Source organism: Aplidium turbinatum, chromosome 11, assembly GCF_918807975.1.
Source record: "Aplidium turbinatum chromosome 11, kaAplTurb1.1, whole genome shotgun sequence".
NCBI classification, from domain to species: domain Eukaryota; kingdom Metazoa; phylum Chordata; class Ascidiacea; order Aplousobranchia; family Polyclinidae; genus Aplidium; species Aplidium turbinatum.
The window spans coordinates 25,239,920-25,257,152 of record NC_137482.1 but is presented as its reverse complement, the minus strand read 5'-3'; the positions used below and the strand labels follow the sequence as shown (position 1 = coordinate 25,257,152).

The 17,233-nt window shown below is 38.6% G+C and overlaps 2 protein-coding genes across 2 annotated transcripts in view; one reads left to right on the top strand and one right to left on the bottom strand.

Moving 5' to 3' along the window:
• Nucleotides 1-8,458, top strand: part of LOC145779395 (palmitoyltransferase ZDHHC20-A-like) — a 76,203-nt gene extending 67,745 nt beyond the window's left edge. The window contains exons 6-10 of the mRNA XM_082590976.1: nt 210-330; nt 747-879; nt 4,270-4,396; nt 6,896-6,961; nt 7,346-8,458. Of these exons, the coding sequence (XP_082447102.1) occupies nt 210-330; nt 747-879; nt 4,270-4,396; nt 6,896-6,961; nt 7,346-7,430 (532 nt within the window). The 3' untranslated portion in view covers nt 7,431-8,458. The remainder of the gene's footprint in view (nt 1-209; nt 331-746; nt 880-4,269; nt 4,397-6,895; nt 6,962-7,345) is intronic.
• LOC145780009 (uncharacterized) overlaps nt 1-17,233 on the bottom strand; it is a 375,170-nt gene that overhangs the window by 225,139 nt on the left and 132,798 nt on the right. The gene's annotated exons all lie outside the window — the stretch shown is intronic.

Genomic DNA, 17,233 nt, shown 5'->3' with positions numbered 1-17,233 from the left:
GCATAGAAAGTGTATTTTTATGTGTAGAGACGTGGAGTAGGCCTATGTGTAATGTAGGTGAAATCTATGTCAAATCTTTGGTCAATTTTGTTTAAGTGTCGGTAGGTTGTATTGTCCACCTGCAATACCACATATGTTTGCTGTGAATTGTTAAAGTAACTTTGCTTTCCGGGATGTCAAATTTTCATTGGTTGACGATGTGTTTTCAGGGTGAACAACTGCGTTGGGTTCAGCAATTACAAGTTCTTCCTTCTTTTTCTTTTCTACGGGTTGCTTTATTGCTTATATGTTGCAGCTACTGTTTTTCAATATTTTATCATGTTTTGGACGGTAAGTGGTAAAAGTATGTTTGTTCAACATTTTTTAAGTTTTAGTTACTTTAAACAGCACTGGCCCCCAGTCTCTAGCTGTTTTTTTTTATTTTTTTTAATTGACAAGGGATGCAAAGGATATCTGGGTTGGTTAACAATGATCGGTGCTGGGTATTTTGTGCGACATGGACTGGAGCTCATTCAAACAGCTGTAAAGTGCCAATTACAGAATCAGATTTGAACTTTGTTATTTATGTGACTTTCATGCGTGATACCAATATTTTTGTTGATAACACATCACTAATTACTGCTCGTAATTGTACAGTTTAGCCATGGAGGAAACATCTATACTCTTGTGAAGGAAGGTTGCGCTAGAAAGTGAAAACTTTTAGTTAGCGCTATTTTAGTGGTAATGTTAAAAGGTTGCTTTTGCAGAACGAGCTTCCTTCCAACGCTCTACGATTTCACATTCTTTTCATCTTTTTTGCGGCAGCCATGTTTGCATTCAGCTTGACGGGATTGTTCGGGTACCATGTCTACCTGGTCCTCAGGAACAGGACAACCATTGGTAGGAGATCTACAGGATGTTTAAAAAAATTTGGCATCCTCGTACAGTCTTATAACTTTGCCTAGTATCGTTCATACGATCTCAAATTTGAATTATGTACAGATACAACATAAAATTGTATCTTTTAATTTTCAGGCGTTTTTCTTTTTATATGTAGAAATGCCATACAGAACAGGGTTTCCCAAACTTTTTTGGCCACGGACCACTATTTGTGAATCTGTTTATTCGCGGACCCCCAATACAAAGGTAAAAATAAATAAAACCGAATTTTGTTTATTTAAAAAACTGACAACATCAATGGGACGGATGGGATTGCATAAGTCATCAATTCTCGGAGTTATTTGTAAAAGGCAAACTCGTAAGTCAGGGTCCACGGAAAGTCTGGGCCTATATTTTGTCTTCATGTTGGTAAGAGCTGAAAATGCTGTCTCACACATGTAAGTCGTGGCAAAAGGCAATAAAATTTTAGTTGCCTTTCGCGATAGCAATTGTTATTCCTCCACAACACTCAACCAAAAAGATGCAATAACTGTTTGGTTGAAACTAAACATTAAAGTTTGATCAGATAATAATTCGCCTAATTCTTCTTCGCGTCCTGACAGATCAGTCTTTGTAACAACAAAAGGGTTTAAAATCCAGTCAAAATTCTCATATTATGTCTCTTTTGAAAAGTAGCCTACTTCTTAAAGTTGTTGTGTAACGTCAGAGAAAATCAACTCTGTATTAATTGAGGGTTAGTTGGTGTAATGGGTTTAATGTAGTCACACAGAACAAGAATCATATCTACAACATTATCATTTATCCTTGTTTTCCATATGTTGAGTTTCTTTATAAATGCAGTTATTTTGTTTTGAGGAATATGAGAATTTTTCGTAAACAACAGTTAACTGCAACGAAGGTGCAACAAGTAAGATTTATGATATTGGATAGCAAAAGCTTTCGAAATCATTTAAGTTGCAAAAAACTGTGGCAATTATCTTTGACAGGGTACGTACTGTACAACGTATATGTGTGACTTTTTAATTTTTTGTCATATCGCCACGGACCACCTGTGCGGTCGTCGCGGACCACCAATGGTCCGCGGACCACAGTTTGGGAAACCCTGTGCTAGAACACAGTGGAGTAAGACTGTGCAGCGTGCATATGCGCAACGATTTGGAAGAAAAGGGACAGATGGGAAGCAGATTTGGACATGGCATAAAAAGTTTGAACAAGAAGGTTGCTTCTGCAGAGTAAAAGGGTGTGGCTTGTGGCCGGTGTGGCCCTTTTCTTCCAAATTGTTGCGCAAATGCACGCTGCACAGTCTCATTCGACCGTGTTCTAGCATACCGGTACTGCAGTACACAAAATGCTTTTTATACGCTATTGTATGGCATTTCTACATCTAAGAAGAAAAACGCTTAAAAATTAAAAGGTAAAATTTTATGTTGTATCTGTACATAATTAAAATTTGAGATCGTATGAACGATACTAGGCAAAGTAACAAGACTGTACAATGTACATTGTACAATGATGTCAAATTTTTTAAAACACTCTGTATTTCACATTGAACAGCCTAAAATCTGAAGAATTGTTATTTTTTATTTGGATGTTGTTACTGCATTTAATAATAATCAAAAAATTTTAAGTGTAAAGTAGTTGTACTTTGCTTACAGCTTCACATTTTTAAAGTATTAAATTTTTCTGTGAGTCTATAAATTTTTATTGATATAGCATAAACAAAGGTGATTATGCTTGCAGGTAGTTTTCTATTCAGTTAATCTTTTGCTGTCAGCGCACATGTAGCCGACTTCATTGGTTGTTTGTTGCTGTTGAATATTTTACTTTTACAATGATGTTCCACATATTTGCAGCTTGGATGCAATTATCTTCTCACTAGCTAAGTTGGTTTACATAGTTCATGCATGACCAATGACCATGTAATTCACACACAAACCATCTCAAACTGCCCAATTGTTCAGCAATGATTCAACTTTATAAAATGTTTTGAAAATTTTAATGCATTTGGTTCTCAAAAACTTGAAACAGCACTTTCAATCTAATACATTTTTTGGTGACCTGTGAATTATTTTCCGCATACCGTAGAATGAAAGCATCAATGGACGGTACACGACATCTGGGCGAGCCCAACTGGGCGAAACCCACTTGGGCGACGGTCGAAGTGGGCGACGGTGGCGAAAGTTTAGCCGTTCGGAACGGTGGTGACCTATATAATTTATCTAGTTGCTTTGCGGCGTCACGGTTTATCATGAAGCTTAAGAAAAGTCCCTCAGGAAAAAGACAAACGAATGACCAAACAGTGGTTGACGTCAGTTATGAACGCTCTCTAACCGTTATCGAAACTTGTCAGTCGCAATACCGATGCTGATGGTGCATTCTGTTGAAACATTTTTTGGTATAAGCGACAGGCAGCAGAATCATCCGGCAACCACTGCGAAGTTCTGATTCCTTGTGACTTCAAGTCTTAAAATGTAATGACTGTCAGTCACAATGTGTTCTGTAAATTGCTGGTGCACCTACGCAGCGTCTACGTTAGAGCATTCGGATTAAAAAATATCAGTTGATGTTCAGTAGCAGAGGACACAGCTTGTACTAACCACGCGCAAATCAGCAGCTATTACTGCAGTAAAAATACTGCAGACTCTATTCGTTTATCCCCGACGCCGACACACGCCCCATCGGTCTAACACTACCAAGACCGGCATGGGTGCGCCTTAACCGTCTCCGTACGGGCGTCTGGCTTTTCCGCTCAACCATGCACCAATGGGGAATGGCCTCTTCTCCTGTGAATGTGGTGCCGAGGAACAGACCGCAGACCACATCATCAATGACTGCTCCATCTTCAAGCCACCTAACGGAGTGGATGGTCTGCGTGTCATGGATGATGAAACCAAAGACTGGCTGCTCTCTAGTAGCCTTCCAGTGTAGTCCGGGAACATCGTGAATCTGGGGTAGTAAAAGGATAGACCCTCGGCCCCAGACGCTCACACGACGACGACGACGACTGCAGTAAATGATTTTATTTTAGGATATAAGATTTTATTTGATTTTATGATTAGGCCAGAACAAACAACCATGCTGAAGCGGCTCATCGGAGACTACAGACAAATGGGGATGGATCATCCATCCCTGTGGAAGTTTATCGACAGTCTTTGTAAAATCCAAAACCGTGACGCCGCAAAGCAACTAGATAAATAGATTACCACCGTTCCGAACGGCTAAACTTTCGCTACCGTCGCCCAGATGCCCAGTTGGGCTCGCCCAGATGTCGTATACCGTCAATGGAAGACTTGCGCTTGTCATTTATGTGTTGATGCCATTATTTTAGCCTTTGCACGGCTTCTACATTTAAGTGAAAAAAGTTAATTCATTTTCTTTATGAAATTGCAGAAACTTTTCGTTCACCGGTCTTCAGGAACGGACCGGACAAAAATGGCTTCAATCTTGGGGCGAGACGCAACTTTGAGCAAGTATTCGGAGAGAGGAAGTCGCTCTGGCTTGTTCCTGTGTTTTCAAGGTAATTGCAACAGAATCGCTTTATTACATGTTTATTAGGGTGTTTCATTTTTTCACCACTTTTGAAATTTGAAATGCCTGAGGTCCCATCTGGTGGTATTTGGGGTAAAAAGTTTACACCCCAAATTTTTTTCAATTATGACGTCATATTGAGGTGGTTCACGAGGTTTGAAATTTTTGGGCCTCAAAATCTCGAAATTTGGCCGTATCTCCGGAACCGCTCATAGATCGACAAAATTAGTATCAAATTGCGCAGAAGAGTCGGTTTCCTATACCTGATGTAGAGAATATTAAGGTCTATGTGCTTCAGAAAAAAAGTTATTTCAAAAAATCTGATCTTCGGTCTATTTTCTCCTGATGAGCAGAGATCAGGTGATCAAGATAAAAGTTTTTCTGTATTTTTCCACTCGTGCAAAGGCTAAAATTTTGTCGATCTATGAAGAGCGGTTCCGGAGATACGGCCAAATTTCGAGATTTTGAGGCCCAAAAATTTCAAACCTTGTGGACCACCTCAATATGACGTCATAATTGAAAAAATTTGGGGTGTAAACTTTTTTCCCCAAATACCACCAGATGGGACCCCAGGCATTTTGAATTTCAAAAATGGTGAAAAATGAAACACCCTAATGTTTATCATACCGGCCAAGGTAATTTTTCTTGCTTAGCGTGTCAACTGCTTTTGTTTAGTTTGAGAGCATTGAATCCACATTAGAAGTTAGCTTTTGGTTGACGTGTCGCGTTTTTGGAACTTGGTAACAAGAGAAATTGTTTTTACCGAAACTTACAGCATTTACGGTGCGTTGTATTCTCCGATATGAAGACATTATTTTAACAAACATTTCTACAAATCAAAAAATGAAGAGCCCAAAATGTAGCAACTGAACTCATGTTCAGTAAACAAACGTTAAACTATACTGTCTTCATCTTTTCAGCGTTGCAAAAGTCTTTATTACTATTTTTGATTAACCAGGCGTTTCAACCATTTTGTTCCTAACTTCCTTCTTAGTTCTTAACTTGTTCCTAACTTCTTTCTTGACTTTTTGATGAAAAAACAAAAAATAATAAATTGAAGGCCAGTTTAGTCTAAACTGAATTATTTTACCAAGTTATGTTATGATTTCGTTTCCAGTTGTTTACATAATTTTTCAATTGTTTTTTGGAAATTCGTTATGATAAGAAAAGGAAAGTTTTGGTTGGGTGTTAACCAGTATCACCAAATGCCGTTCAGTTTTTCAGCTTCGTTGTCATGAAAAACTAACTCAACCTGGAAAATTTTTTATTCAATTATATCAAACGAAGTTAAGTTCCCTTCTTGTAAGTAACTGTCAACTTTGCTGTAACCTCCAGTGCATCAAACTCACTTACTCACTCGATACTCAATAGGCGCGCTCGAGAACATAAACGAGAACAAAAAACTTTTCTGATACAATTCTCTTTAGACAAATTTTCAGGCGATTGATTGGTCAAATTCTTACGATTTGTAGCAACCTACGTTTTTGAAATTTGCGTGCGGCTGTTTGGACCATAGTGGGAAAGCGATGTGGTGAGAGCCATTGTATAGGATGCTTTATAGGGCGCCGGTTCGATACCACACGAGCATGATGGGGCAGAGCAGGTGGCTGTGTCTTTGACGTAACACTTAATGGCAAGCTTAAAAGTGGACACGAAGATTGACTTCCTTGCCTTCCTGTTAACTAAATCTAAATCCTCAAGCACCGGGCGTAAACCTGGATATGATGAAAAAAATGTGTGTGTAACTTTATAGTTACAGTACTTTCTTTTGGTGTCCGGTCGTTTCCGTCGACAGTCATTTGGTCAACAGACATTTGGTCGACAGGACGTTTGATCGACAGACATTTGGTCGACAGGACGTTAGGTCGACAGAACGATTCATTTTAGGGTTAGGTTAGAGTTAGGGTTAGGTTAGGGTTCTGTCGACTTAACGTCCTGTCGACCTAACGTCCTTTCGACCAAATGTCTGTCGACCAAATGACTGTCGAGTCGACCAAATGACCGGGTACCTTTCTTTTCGCATGTATGGAGGGAGAATTTGAAGTCTGGCATGCCTCTTTGACTCCATATACCATGATGCGACTCTTTGAAGAATATGGCAGTAAAACAGTAGTCAAGAGCTTTTATTTTTTCAGTGTCCAGGTTTTCAAAACAAAGTTTTCCAAAGCTGTTAGTTTTTAGGATTTTGTTTTTATTTAATGACCTTGGGCAAAGTGGATCTTAAATCGATTCCAAACTGATGTCGGTCGTATCAAATCGTTAACGGTGAAGCGAGTTAATAATACGGGGCCGGCCTCAATTTCATGTGCCTGCGACGCTGAGCGGTAACAATAAACAGTGTTCTTGTCGGCCCTAGTTTAACTCAAATGCAGCAAAGGGGTTGTCTTTCGACGTACAGTATAACTTTATTCTCGGAGAATGCCCCAATCTCGAAACTACCAGTAAAAAATACGATGCTTGTTTCACTAATTCCATTTATCATTGGCAGCATTGGAGATGGAATGACTTTTCCAATACGTTTGGAAGTAGACGTGGAAACTGGGAACGCCATGCGGTGAGTTCCACCAGATTCATACCTCAACAGAGTTTTTTGTTCGTCTTCCGACAGACTGCTACCACAGATGTATTACTAGTTTGTGCGGCCAATGTGCAACATCTACAGAACAGCACTGCTGGTGACGTGCGTCTCCTGAATGAGACCTGGTTGGCCTTCACCAGCTGTTGCGGGATGTCGATGGCCTACTTGGTGAGGTCTTCCACATTCAACTCCAACAAAGTAATGCCTTCCTATGAGACACCCGAAGTTGCACGCCCTCAACAGTTGGTTGACATAGAGCCCCTGGTCAAAAGCACTCTACAGGATGGAGTTGATGAAAGAAAGTTGATTATGTGGAGTGAATGATGTCGCTTGTTTAACGCGAAACCTTTTCAAAAACAGGCAGAGCGATGGAATGACGTCGACGAACAGAGACCCACGTCACAGTGACGACAATCATTTGCTCGATGAAGTCGAAAGAAACTGATTATTGACTCGATATGATGTCACAGCCTCGATGAACCGCAGACGGCTTCCACTTGTAGCCGCTCTTTTTGTTTGTTACAATTTGTCTTTAGAAGAATTTAGGGCGCGGCGGCTTGAATTTTAACCCAACCGATGTGAAGAAACTTATTGTCTCGTTATGGCCTGCGCTGTTGAGCATGTGGCCTCGCGGTGTCCATCCACCGAGTCAGATATGACCGCCCGTTGGTAGTTCAATTATTGTCATTGAATGCACTTTCTTTGCAGATTCTTGTTCTCATGTTTGTACATCGCCACCTTTCATCCAGCGTGACGTTCATACGACGTTGTATATTGACTTTCATATAATTATTCGATTGTTCTGTACCAGTACCACCGCATGTTTCCAGGCGCACTTCCATCACGGGTTTTGCGCAAAAGTCGTGTAACTGACGCGGTTGAAACTGGCAAAGTATATTCTATTTTAGCGCACATCAATAGATGTTTCATTTATGTGTCCTGCTCCCTACTTATTGAGGGTGTCGCCCGTCATCAAGAATCATGCGGTAAATTAGGAGACAAAATATGTCGTCGTTGTGCTTGCGTTTTTCGTGCAGTTTCACTGAAATGAAGGCGTCGTAGTATCAGCAGTTTGTAATGAACTTTTCCGTAAAGTGTTGAACTGTGAATTTCAGCGATGTGCTTTGCAGGCCTAGCTTGCTTGCAAGAACGCTTGTTTTGTCAAGCAATAGGATTTCGTTGCCTCAAAAGGAATTCCAAGAAAAGTGACCAATTATGCCAACATGTGAAAGTACTATGACGACTCGTATAAGTTACATGCTTTAATTTTGAAGATTATCTTTACTCGTTTGTGCTTTGTAATATTAACGTAATTTTTGAAGGATTGGGTCATTGGTTAAATTCAACACGTTGCTTGGTTTTACTTGCACGCCATTCGGTATTGTGTTTTAAGCGACAAGCTTAGGTTGTTTGATTAGTTAACTATAACTTCGTTTTGACAACAATCCTGAAATAAATCGTAAAACGTGCATCTCCAGCTGGAAAGATTGACTGTGGATTTGTGGAAGCATTGCATCTGCTACTTTGAAAGTAGCGCGCTACCGCATGCCAAAAGAACCAGTGGTTGAGCGCCCAACTCAAGATCACGCGGCGGTGGTTCGGCTCTTGGAGTGTGCGCTTGAGCAACGCATTTCAAGACTTCTCTCCGGCACTCAGCGGCACCAAGTGAATGGAATAATTTCTCGGCAACAACACTTCAACAATCAGAAAACTTCACTCTGCCAATCTCGGTAACCGGCCCTGTGTCAAAAGCCTCTACAGTCTACAAGTATGCGAAACTACCAGCAATAACCTATCAAGGCTTTGTCAATCCGAGGATAAAGATTCCCAACCATGCTGGTCGAACAAGTCTTTTGCTTTACCTATCTGGGACGCTCAATAACTGCGATGCAGAAATATTCAGACGAATACAAATAGCAATAAATACTTTTGTCGAAATGATAAAGACATTAACAACACGTAAAATTAACACTGACAAAACTACATCCAATTGCAGCAATAATAAAATCAAAAGTTTTAAAACTGTTTGGCCACACTAAAAGATCACAATTCGGAATCAGCAAAGTTTGCACAGAAGGCAAAGTAGAAGGAAAAAGAAAACGTGGCAGACAACCAAAACGATGGCAAGACAACGTTCAATCATGGACCGGACTCCACTTGACGACACTGCGCGAGTTGGCTCAAAATCGCCACTCTTGGAAGCAAATAAGCCATGTTGATCCGCAATCTGCCGCAGGCGGAGATAACGACTGATGATGAAGATTAACATCAACACTCGAAAACGAATTATGAAATGTTATATTTGGACTACATTACGTTACAATGGACATTGTCATCACTAGGGCAACCAATTTTTTGACCTAAAAACTTGAAATTTTGACTTTATAATTTACTAATTTTGACCAATAACTTTCTGCGTTTGCAACCCAAATGCGATATACAAAGCATATTAGAAGTCAAACCGTTATACCGTATCTTCTTTTTCTAATGAGATAAGAGAAAAATGTGGAAGACTCAACGAAACCACAGCTAACGAACAGGTAATGAAAGTAACTCGAAAAACTGCAAAAGGAAATATGGAGTGTCTTTAAATATCCCAAAATGACTGAGAGGGTTCTGCAGTATTATACTTCAACATCAAGTAATGTTTCACATTATCGCCTTTGAAGTTCCTGTCTTCTGTCATTCACCTTTAGGTGTTGGAGGTATAGGCTACTCGGAACCGTAATCAAGCAGTGTACTACGAACTTTAGAATAATTTGATTGTTTAACCTTAGGCATAATTATAGGCTAGCTAAAGACAAATTTGAGAACATCAAGAAGCTAAAACTCAATACTATGTGTATAATGGTTTGAGCATTCACCTAACCAAGAACAAAGACCACGTTACCTGCCTTCCACGCCTAGGCTACTTAATATTCAATCATCAGTAGTGGGCGAAACAAGATTATTACCTCAGAAATTGCAACAAATGGATTATTACGTCAGATTAGCAACAGAAATTGCAACAAAAAATCAAAATCTGTGTAGTTTTAATAAAAATATCAATAGAGAGAAGAAAAACTAACGTTAAAAGAAAATTTTGACCTAACCATAAAATTTGACTTTTTTTTTACTTAATAACTTTGAAGCCTCTCTTCGTGTCAGCCTGAAATTTAGTTTATGGACGTTTTATAAACTTTGAACAAGGCAGAAAATTTTTGACTTTATTGACTTTTGGTTGCCCTAGTCATCACAAATGGTAAAACGACTTGAGCCAATTGAAATATGGATTTATAGAAGAATGCTTAAAGTTTCATGGAAAGATAAAATTACACACAAAAATGTAGTATTTAGAACAGTGGTTCTTAACCGGGAGTGTTCACACGCCATAGAGATGCGAGAGGTGCGGGATTGCTGAATGATTAGGGTTAGTTATAAAGGAATAATTAGGGAATCAGGATATTCCTACCCTCTTGCTATAAAAAAAAACGAACATTGATTTTATCCTTGTCATGCAAGTGGCACTCAGCATCAACACACCACGATCTGATGTTATCACATAGCCGTACGAGCCAAAAGGCTACGCACATAACATTTGTAGTTGCAATGAGTCTAATTTGCGGTTTTTCGGGTAAAGGCACGGCATATGTTATAAAGTCACAAGGTGCTAGATAGCACTAATTTCGAATAATTGGGATAATTCCAGCCAAAACATGGGTCATTCCAGCCAAAATGATTGCAGAATAAAATAGATGCAATATTTTTAACACACAACTTTGTCAGGAATGACCTTCGTGACTTTGTCTAGTACAGGTCTCCACCAAACCAATTTATCTCCTTTGGGGTGCAATATTCGGCAGTAAACGTCAAAAAACACTAACAGCTATCCAAGCTGATACCAATAGGGGAGACTCGGGTAAGTTGGCCCAGCAAAATAAAAAATTGAATTTGTGAGCTAATAACAAAACAATTTGGGTAGAGAAGTAGCTCTTTTGAACCATAAACAAACATAACTCAGCAACAACACTACATTTAACATTATAAAACAAAAGCGAACGTTTCGGCTAGTCATACAACCCTTTTCAAGCCTATAAAAAAAATACATATTAAAAGAAATGCTAAAGAATCATATAGTCTAGTATCACAGCAAAAATATGGTCAAATCTAAACATTTAAGAAACTGTCTCTCTCACACAAAATGACAACTGAAAATTACACAACACAACGGGTCAAGTATTTGAGAAGTAAAAATTAATTAATTATGCAGAAAAGAAATCAGGCAGAATTACGCAAGATTGACAGAAGCACAACACGAGATAGTGGCACAAACAAAGAAAATGCGAGAAGCACAAGACGTGATAATTCAATCAAAAACTGTTAAAAGATATAAGAAGCTCCGCCAGCAAATAATTGCCTGTTGAGCCCTGGGTTTAAAGATTTGATGATCAATGCCTCGTGAATCTTGGTGTCGAACTCGGACAAACACTTACGAACAATTTTGAAGGACTGCAATGACGGTTTATTGTTTGAGCACGATTGGCAGTTTCTAATATGGTCTTTAATTGCACTGTTTTTATTAAAATTAGCTAAATTCAAATGCTCTCCCACTCTCGTCACCAAATGTCGTGTGGTCATACCAATGTATGACGATCTCGCATCATGCGAGCAAGTGAACTTATAAACGACGTTTGAACATAAGCGGAAAGGAGTTTTAGACTTCAACTGAAAATAATAACCAGCTTTAAATGTTTTATAAACGGGAAAAATCTTAACGTTAAACTTCAAGGCAATAAATCTGGACAAACTTGTGGCAAAACGTTTGGATTCCTTACCAACAAACGGAATTGTTAGAAAGTTTTTGAAATCAGGCTCCTCAACTAGAGACGTGGTGGAGACCGAATTCAAAAACCCCCTAAGAACCTTATTGAAAAACCAAGTCGGATAATGATTGGCACCAAAGTACGAGCGTAATTTATTAATTTCATTATTGAAACAGTCATTGTTAATCAAAGTACATAAAAAAGACAATCCAGCCCGTCCAGTTGTGTCAATGATTTCGACTCCGGAATATGCTCTGGCTAAATTCTTAGACAATATTATTAAACCTTACATGCCAAAAAAGTACATGCTCGACTCAACCAACGATTTTTTGGACAAGCTGAAAGATTTTCAATGTGCTCCAAATCAAGTAATGGTCAGTTTTGATGTACAATCGCTATTCACTAACGTCCCTTTAAAAGAAACCATCAACATTATCGCGGATTACATATTTGCAGAAGACCAGCCAAATCACCCGCTCATCAAAAAAGACAATTTTATCAAATTGATGCATTTAGCCACAGAGGGCATGTTTCTATACAAAGATAAATTGTACAAGCAAATTGACGGAGTAAAGTTTGATGTGATCAGTGAATAGTGCCTCCACCAAATGTGCTGTAGCTTTCTCATTTCTGCTCGGATTTGAACAATTTTAGTACATTCTCGTTTTGTCAGCGTATTAGACGCAGGCCCGGATTTAGGGGGGGGCAGAGGGGGCAGGTGCCCCGGGCCCCCCGACATTTGAAGGGCCCCCCTACGTGGAAAAAATGTGATTTTGTGTTATTTTTTTTTCCTTTCAGCCATTGAAGTTTCTCCAAAATGGTGTGCAGTGCTGGATCGATGCTACTGTGGACGCAGAGGTGGTTTTTTCGCGCCGAAGGCGCGAAAATTTTTTTTGCAGGGGGGCCCCCCGATCTAAAAGTGCCCCAGGCCCCCCATCAGCTAAATCCGGCCCTGATTAGACGGACGTATATTTCAATGGAAAGCAATTCATACTCGCAAGCTGTTAAGAGCAATGTTAAAAAGAAAGTCAAAACTAGACCAAACTGTTTAAGATTTAAAAGCAGAAGTCAGCTTTCTAGAACAGAAATCTACGAAGTTATAAAGAAATGCAAGTTTGATATAAAGAACATTGTCGGCATAGCTGAACGAAAAGGTTTTGTCGAGGTTACTTGCACCGAACGACAGCATGTGCTCAATCTTCACAGCGCACTTCAATCGGTAGATGCAATCTTGAAAGTGGGGTTGTACCACTACGATCAAATCGATGTGAAAATTAGATGGGTGCCAATCCCACTAGAAAATCAAGATATCGCCATGCATATCTAGAAGAAAATTTTGAAAAACCCATTTCCATCAACTGTGTGAAAGATCAAAATGGACTGCTGACAGGTTTGAGAATAGTCAAAATGCAGCAAAAAGACTTAGAGAAGAAACCGATCCCAAGTTACATATATGTTGATGGAGAAGAACTGTACGTGAATTACCCTGGGCAGGAGCTAACCTGTAAAATATGTGGCGATACAGGTCACAAGCTAATAACCTGTCCAAAAAAGAAATCCAACGGGCGATTTCCATCCTTACCGTTAAAAGAAAATTCCGATATCGTAAAAAGCCCTGAAGAAGTAATTATCCCAACGTCTCATACAACGAAGGCAACAAAACGACCCCTAGAAAGCCCAGATAACAAAAAACCGAACTCCAAATTGACAAACAGACGCCAAGAAACGACTATGAAATGCACGCTCTGTCAGGTAGAAGGAAAGATGATGAACAACTCTTCGACCTACCACTGCCCCAGCCCCCAGCTGCTCAACTAACTTCAAGGTGATGAAAGCATGCTGTGACCCTACAACTCCATTTTTAGTTCCAGAGACCCAAAAAGGTAACACTTTTGATTATGGTATATGCAAGAAGCAAGGCATTGTTTGCTTTTGTAACACGCTAAATACCTTGCCAGAAAAATCGAAAAGTAAGGTTTGCCAAAATATAAAATGCAATAGAATTATTTTGTACTGTAAATGTGAAGAATTTTATGTGTATGAATGTGATAAGGAACCTTTTCAGTGTCAATGCGGTTTTCAGTGTTTTCAAAAACAAGATTCATATTAAGGATTTATGTACTGCACTTTTATTACAATTTAAATGGCTACTTCAAACTTAAAGATTGTCACTTATAATGTAAATGGCCTTGGGGACACGATGAAGCAAAAAATTGTTTTTAATTATTTGAAAAATAAGGCTTGTGACGTTGCTCTCCTTCAAGAAACCCACAGCACGCCTGACGTTGAAAAGCGTTGGCAAATGGAATGTGGGGGTCAAGTGTTGTTCAGTCACGGTACTTCAGCTAGCAGAGGTGTCGCAATTCTATTTTCGAAACGCTTTTCAGACAAATTGGATAGCATTACGGACAAAACTATAGATACAAATGGAAGATACGTTATCTGCAATATCAAATTTGGGGAGTGCAAGCTCACATTATTCAACATTTATGGCCCAAACATTGACCAACCGCAATTTTACGACAACCTGTTTTCAATTCTTGAAAGCATTGATCACGAAAATTTAATCGTAGGTGGAGATTTCAATCTCGTTTTAAACGAAAATTTGGATAAGCAAGGAGGTGGCCCGAAAACATAATAACTTCCGTTCCAGTCAAACACTCCGTCACCACATGGAGCATTTACAACTGCTTGACATATTTCGACTTAAGCACCCAAACAAAAAGCTTTTTACACGAATACCGTACAAGCAAATTCCTTCACTGCCTCTAGATTAGACTTTTTCCTGGTATCAAAGAATTTAACCCAACAGTGCGAAAGCTGTTCTATTCAACCAAGCGTAAAATCTGACCACAGCGTAGTCAATTTATTATTGAACGTATCTCCAAATCAGCGCGGGAGAGGATATTGGAAATTTAATGATTCTCTGCTGAGCGATCGCTTGTTTACAACTGAAACAAAAGAGTTCATTCGGGAGTTCATTAGTCATAATGACACACCAGATGTTAATCCCAACACACTGTGGGACGCCTTAAAATGCGGTCTGCGTGGCCATATCATCAAATATAGTGCTAATAAATCAAAACAAAGGCAAAGCAAACCGACATTGAAAAACGACTTGAAGACACCAAGCAACGAATCTCTGACGCAAGCCCTGACGATGAGTTGTTGAATTCATTGAAGGCTCTGCAGCTTGAGCTTGATAAATTTGCGGAAGCTCGCACCCGCGCAGCGATTGTTCGAAGTCGAGCCAGGTGGGCCGAAGAAGGAGAAAAAAACACTGCGTATTTTCTAAATTTGGAAAGACGCCAAGGCGTCAAAAAAACGATAACGTGTCTAAAATCGAATAATTCACACGTGACTAACCAAAAAGAAATTCTTAAAACTCTAAGTTGTTTTTATGAAAATTTATATAAAACACAAAGTACATTATAATACAATTTGGGTAGAGAGGTAACTCTTTTAAACCATAAACAGACATAACTAAGCAACAACACTACATTTAACATTATAAAAACAAAAAACAACAAGCGAACTTGTCTGAACAATCAATTAATTTTACCTCTGAAATACTTAACCCGTTGTGGTGCGTAATTTTCAGTTATCATTTTGTGTGAGCGAGGCAGTTTCTCAAATGTTTAGATTTGACCATATTTTTGCTGTGATACTATATGATTCTTTAGCATTTCTTTCAATAATGTATTTTTCTTATAGGCTTGAAAAGGGCTATATGACTAGCCGAAAACGTTCGCTTGTTGTTTTTTGTTTTTATAATGTTAAATGTAGTGTTGTTGCTTAGTTATGTCTGTTTATGGTACAAAGTACATTTTCTATGACACAAAAAATCAAAAAGTTTCTCTCTTCGTTGTCCATCCCAACTGTAAACAGAGACAACTTGCTGGTTAATGAAATCACAGAAGATGAATGCTTTTGTGCTATTAAAAAAATGGCAAAGAATAAATCTCCTGGTTTAGACGGTTTTTCTATCGAGTTCTACAAGGTGTTTTGGCCAGAAATAAAGCAAGTGTTCATGAAATCTGTCTGTTTCACAAAACAGCATTCTCAATTAACGCCTACCCAGTCCGAAGGAGTAATAACGCTTTTGCTCAAACCAAACAAAGACCCACTATTGTCAGATAGTTACAGACCTATTACCCTCTTGAATGCTGATTACAAAATTCTTAGCAAAGTAATCAATAACAGAGTTAAGCGGCATCTAAATGCGCTTGTCGCTCGTGACCAATCAGGCTTCATTCCTGGTTGATATATTGGAGACAATATTCGTTTATTGTTTAACATAATGGATTACGCTGAACACAAACGCATACCCGGAACAATACTCTCAATAGATTTTTATAAGGCATTTGATACCTTAGAATGGGATTTCATATTCGAATGCTTGAAAGCGTTTGGATTTGAAAACGAAGTTATAGAGTGGGTCAAAATCTTTTATAAAAATCCTACATGCGTAATTACTAGGGCAACCAAAAGTCAATAAAGTCAAAAATTTTCTGCCTTGTTCAAAGTTTATAAAACGTCCATAAACTAAATTTCAGGCTGACACGAAGAGAGGCTTCAAAGTTATTAAGTAAAAAAAAAGTCAAATTTTATGGTTAGGTCAAAATTTTCTTTTAACGTTAGTTTTTCTTCTCTCTATTGATATTTTTATTAAAACTACACAGATTTTGATTTTTTGTTGCAATTTCTGTTGCTAATCTGACGTAATAATCCATTTGTTGCAATTTCTGAGGTAATAATCTTGTTTCGCCCACTACTGATGATTGAATATTAAGTAGCCTAGGCGTGGAAGGCAGGTAACGTGGTCTTTGTTCTTGGTTAGGTGAATGCTCAAACCATTATACACATAGTATTGAGTTTTAGCTTCTTGATGTTCTCAAATTTGTCTTTAGCTAGCCTATAATTATGCCTAAGGTTAAACAATCAAATTATTCTAAAGTTCGTAGTACACTGCTTGATTACGGTTCCGAGTAGCCTATACCTCCAACACCTAAAGGTGAATGACAGAAGACAGGAACTTCAAAGGCGATAATGTGAAACATTACTTGATGTTGAAGTATAATACTGCAGAACCCTCTCAGTCATTTTGGGATATTTAAAGACACTCCATATTTCCTTTTGCAGTTTTTCGAGTTACTTTCATTACCTGTTCGTTAGCTGTGGTTTCGTTGAGTCTTCCACATTTTTCTCTTATCTCATTAGAAAAAGAAGATACGGTATAACGGTTTGACTTCTAATATGCTTTGTATATCGCATTTGGGTTGCAAACGCAGAAAGTTATTGGTCAAAATTAGGTCAAAATTTGTAAATTATAAAGTCAAAATTTCAAGTTTTTAGGTCAAAAAATTGGTTGCCCTAGTAATTACCAACAATGGGTTTTTCTCAGAAAAGTTTGAGGTTCAGCGAAGCGTGAGACAAGGCGATCCTT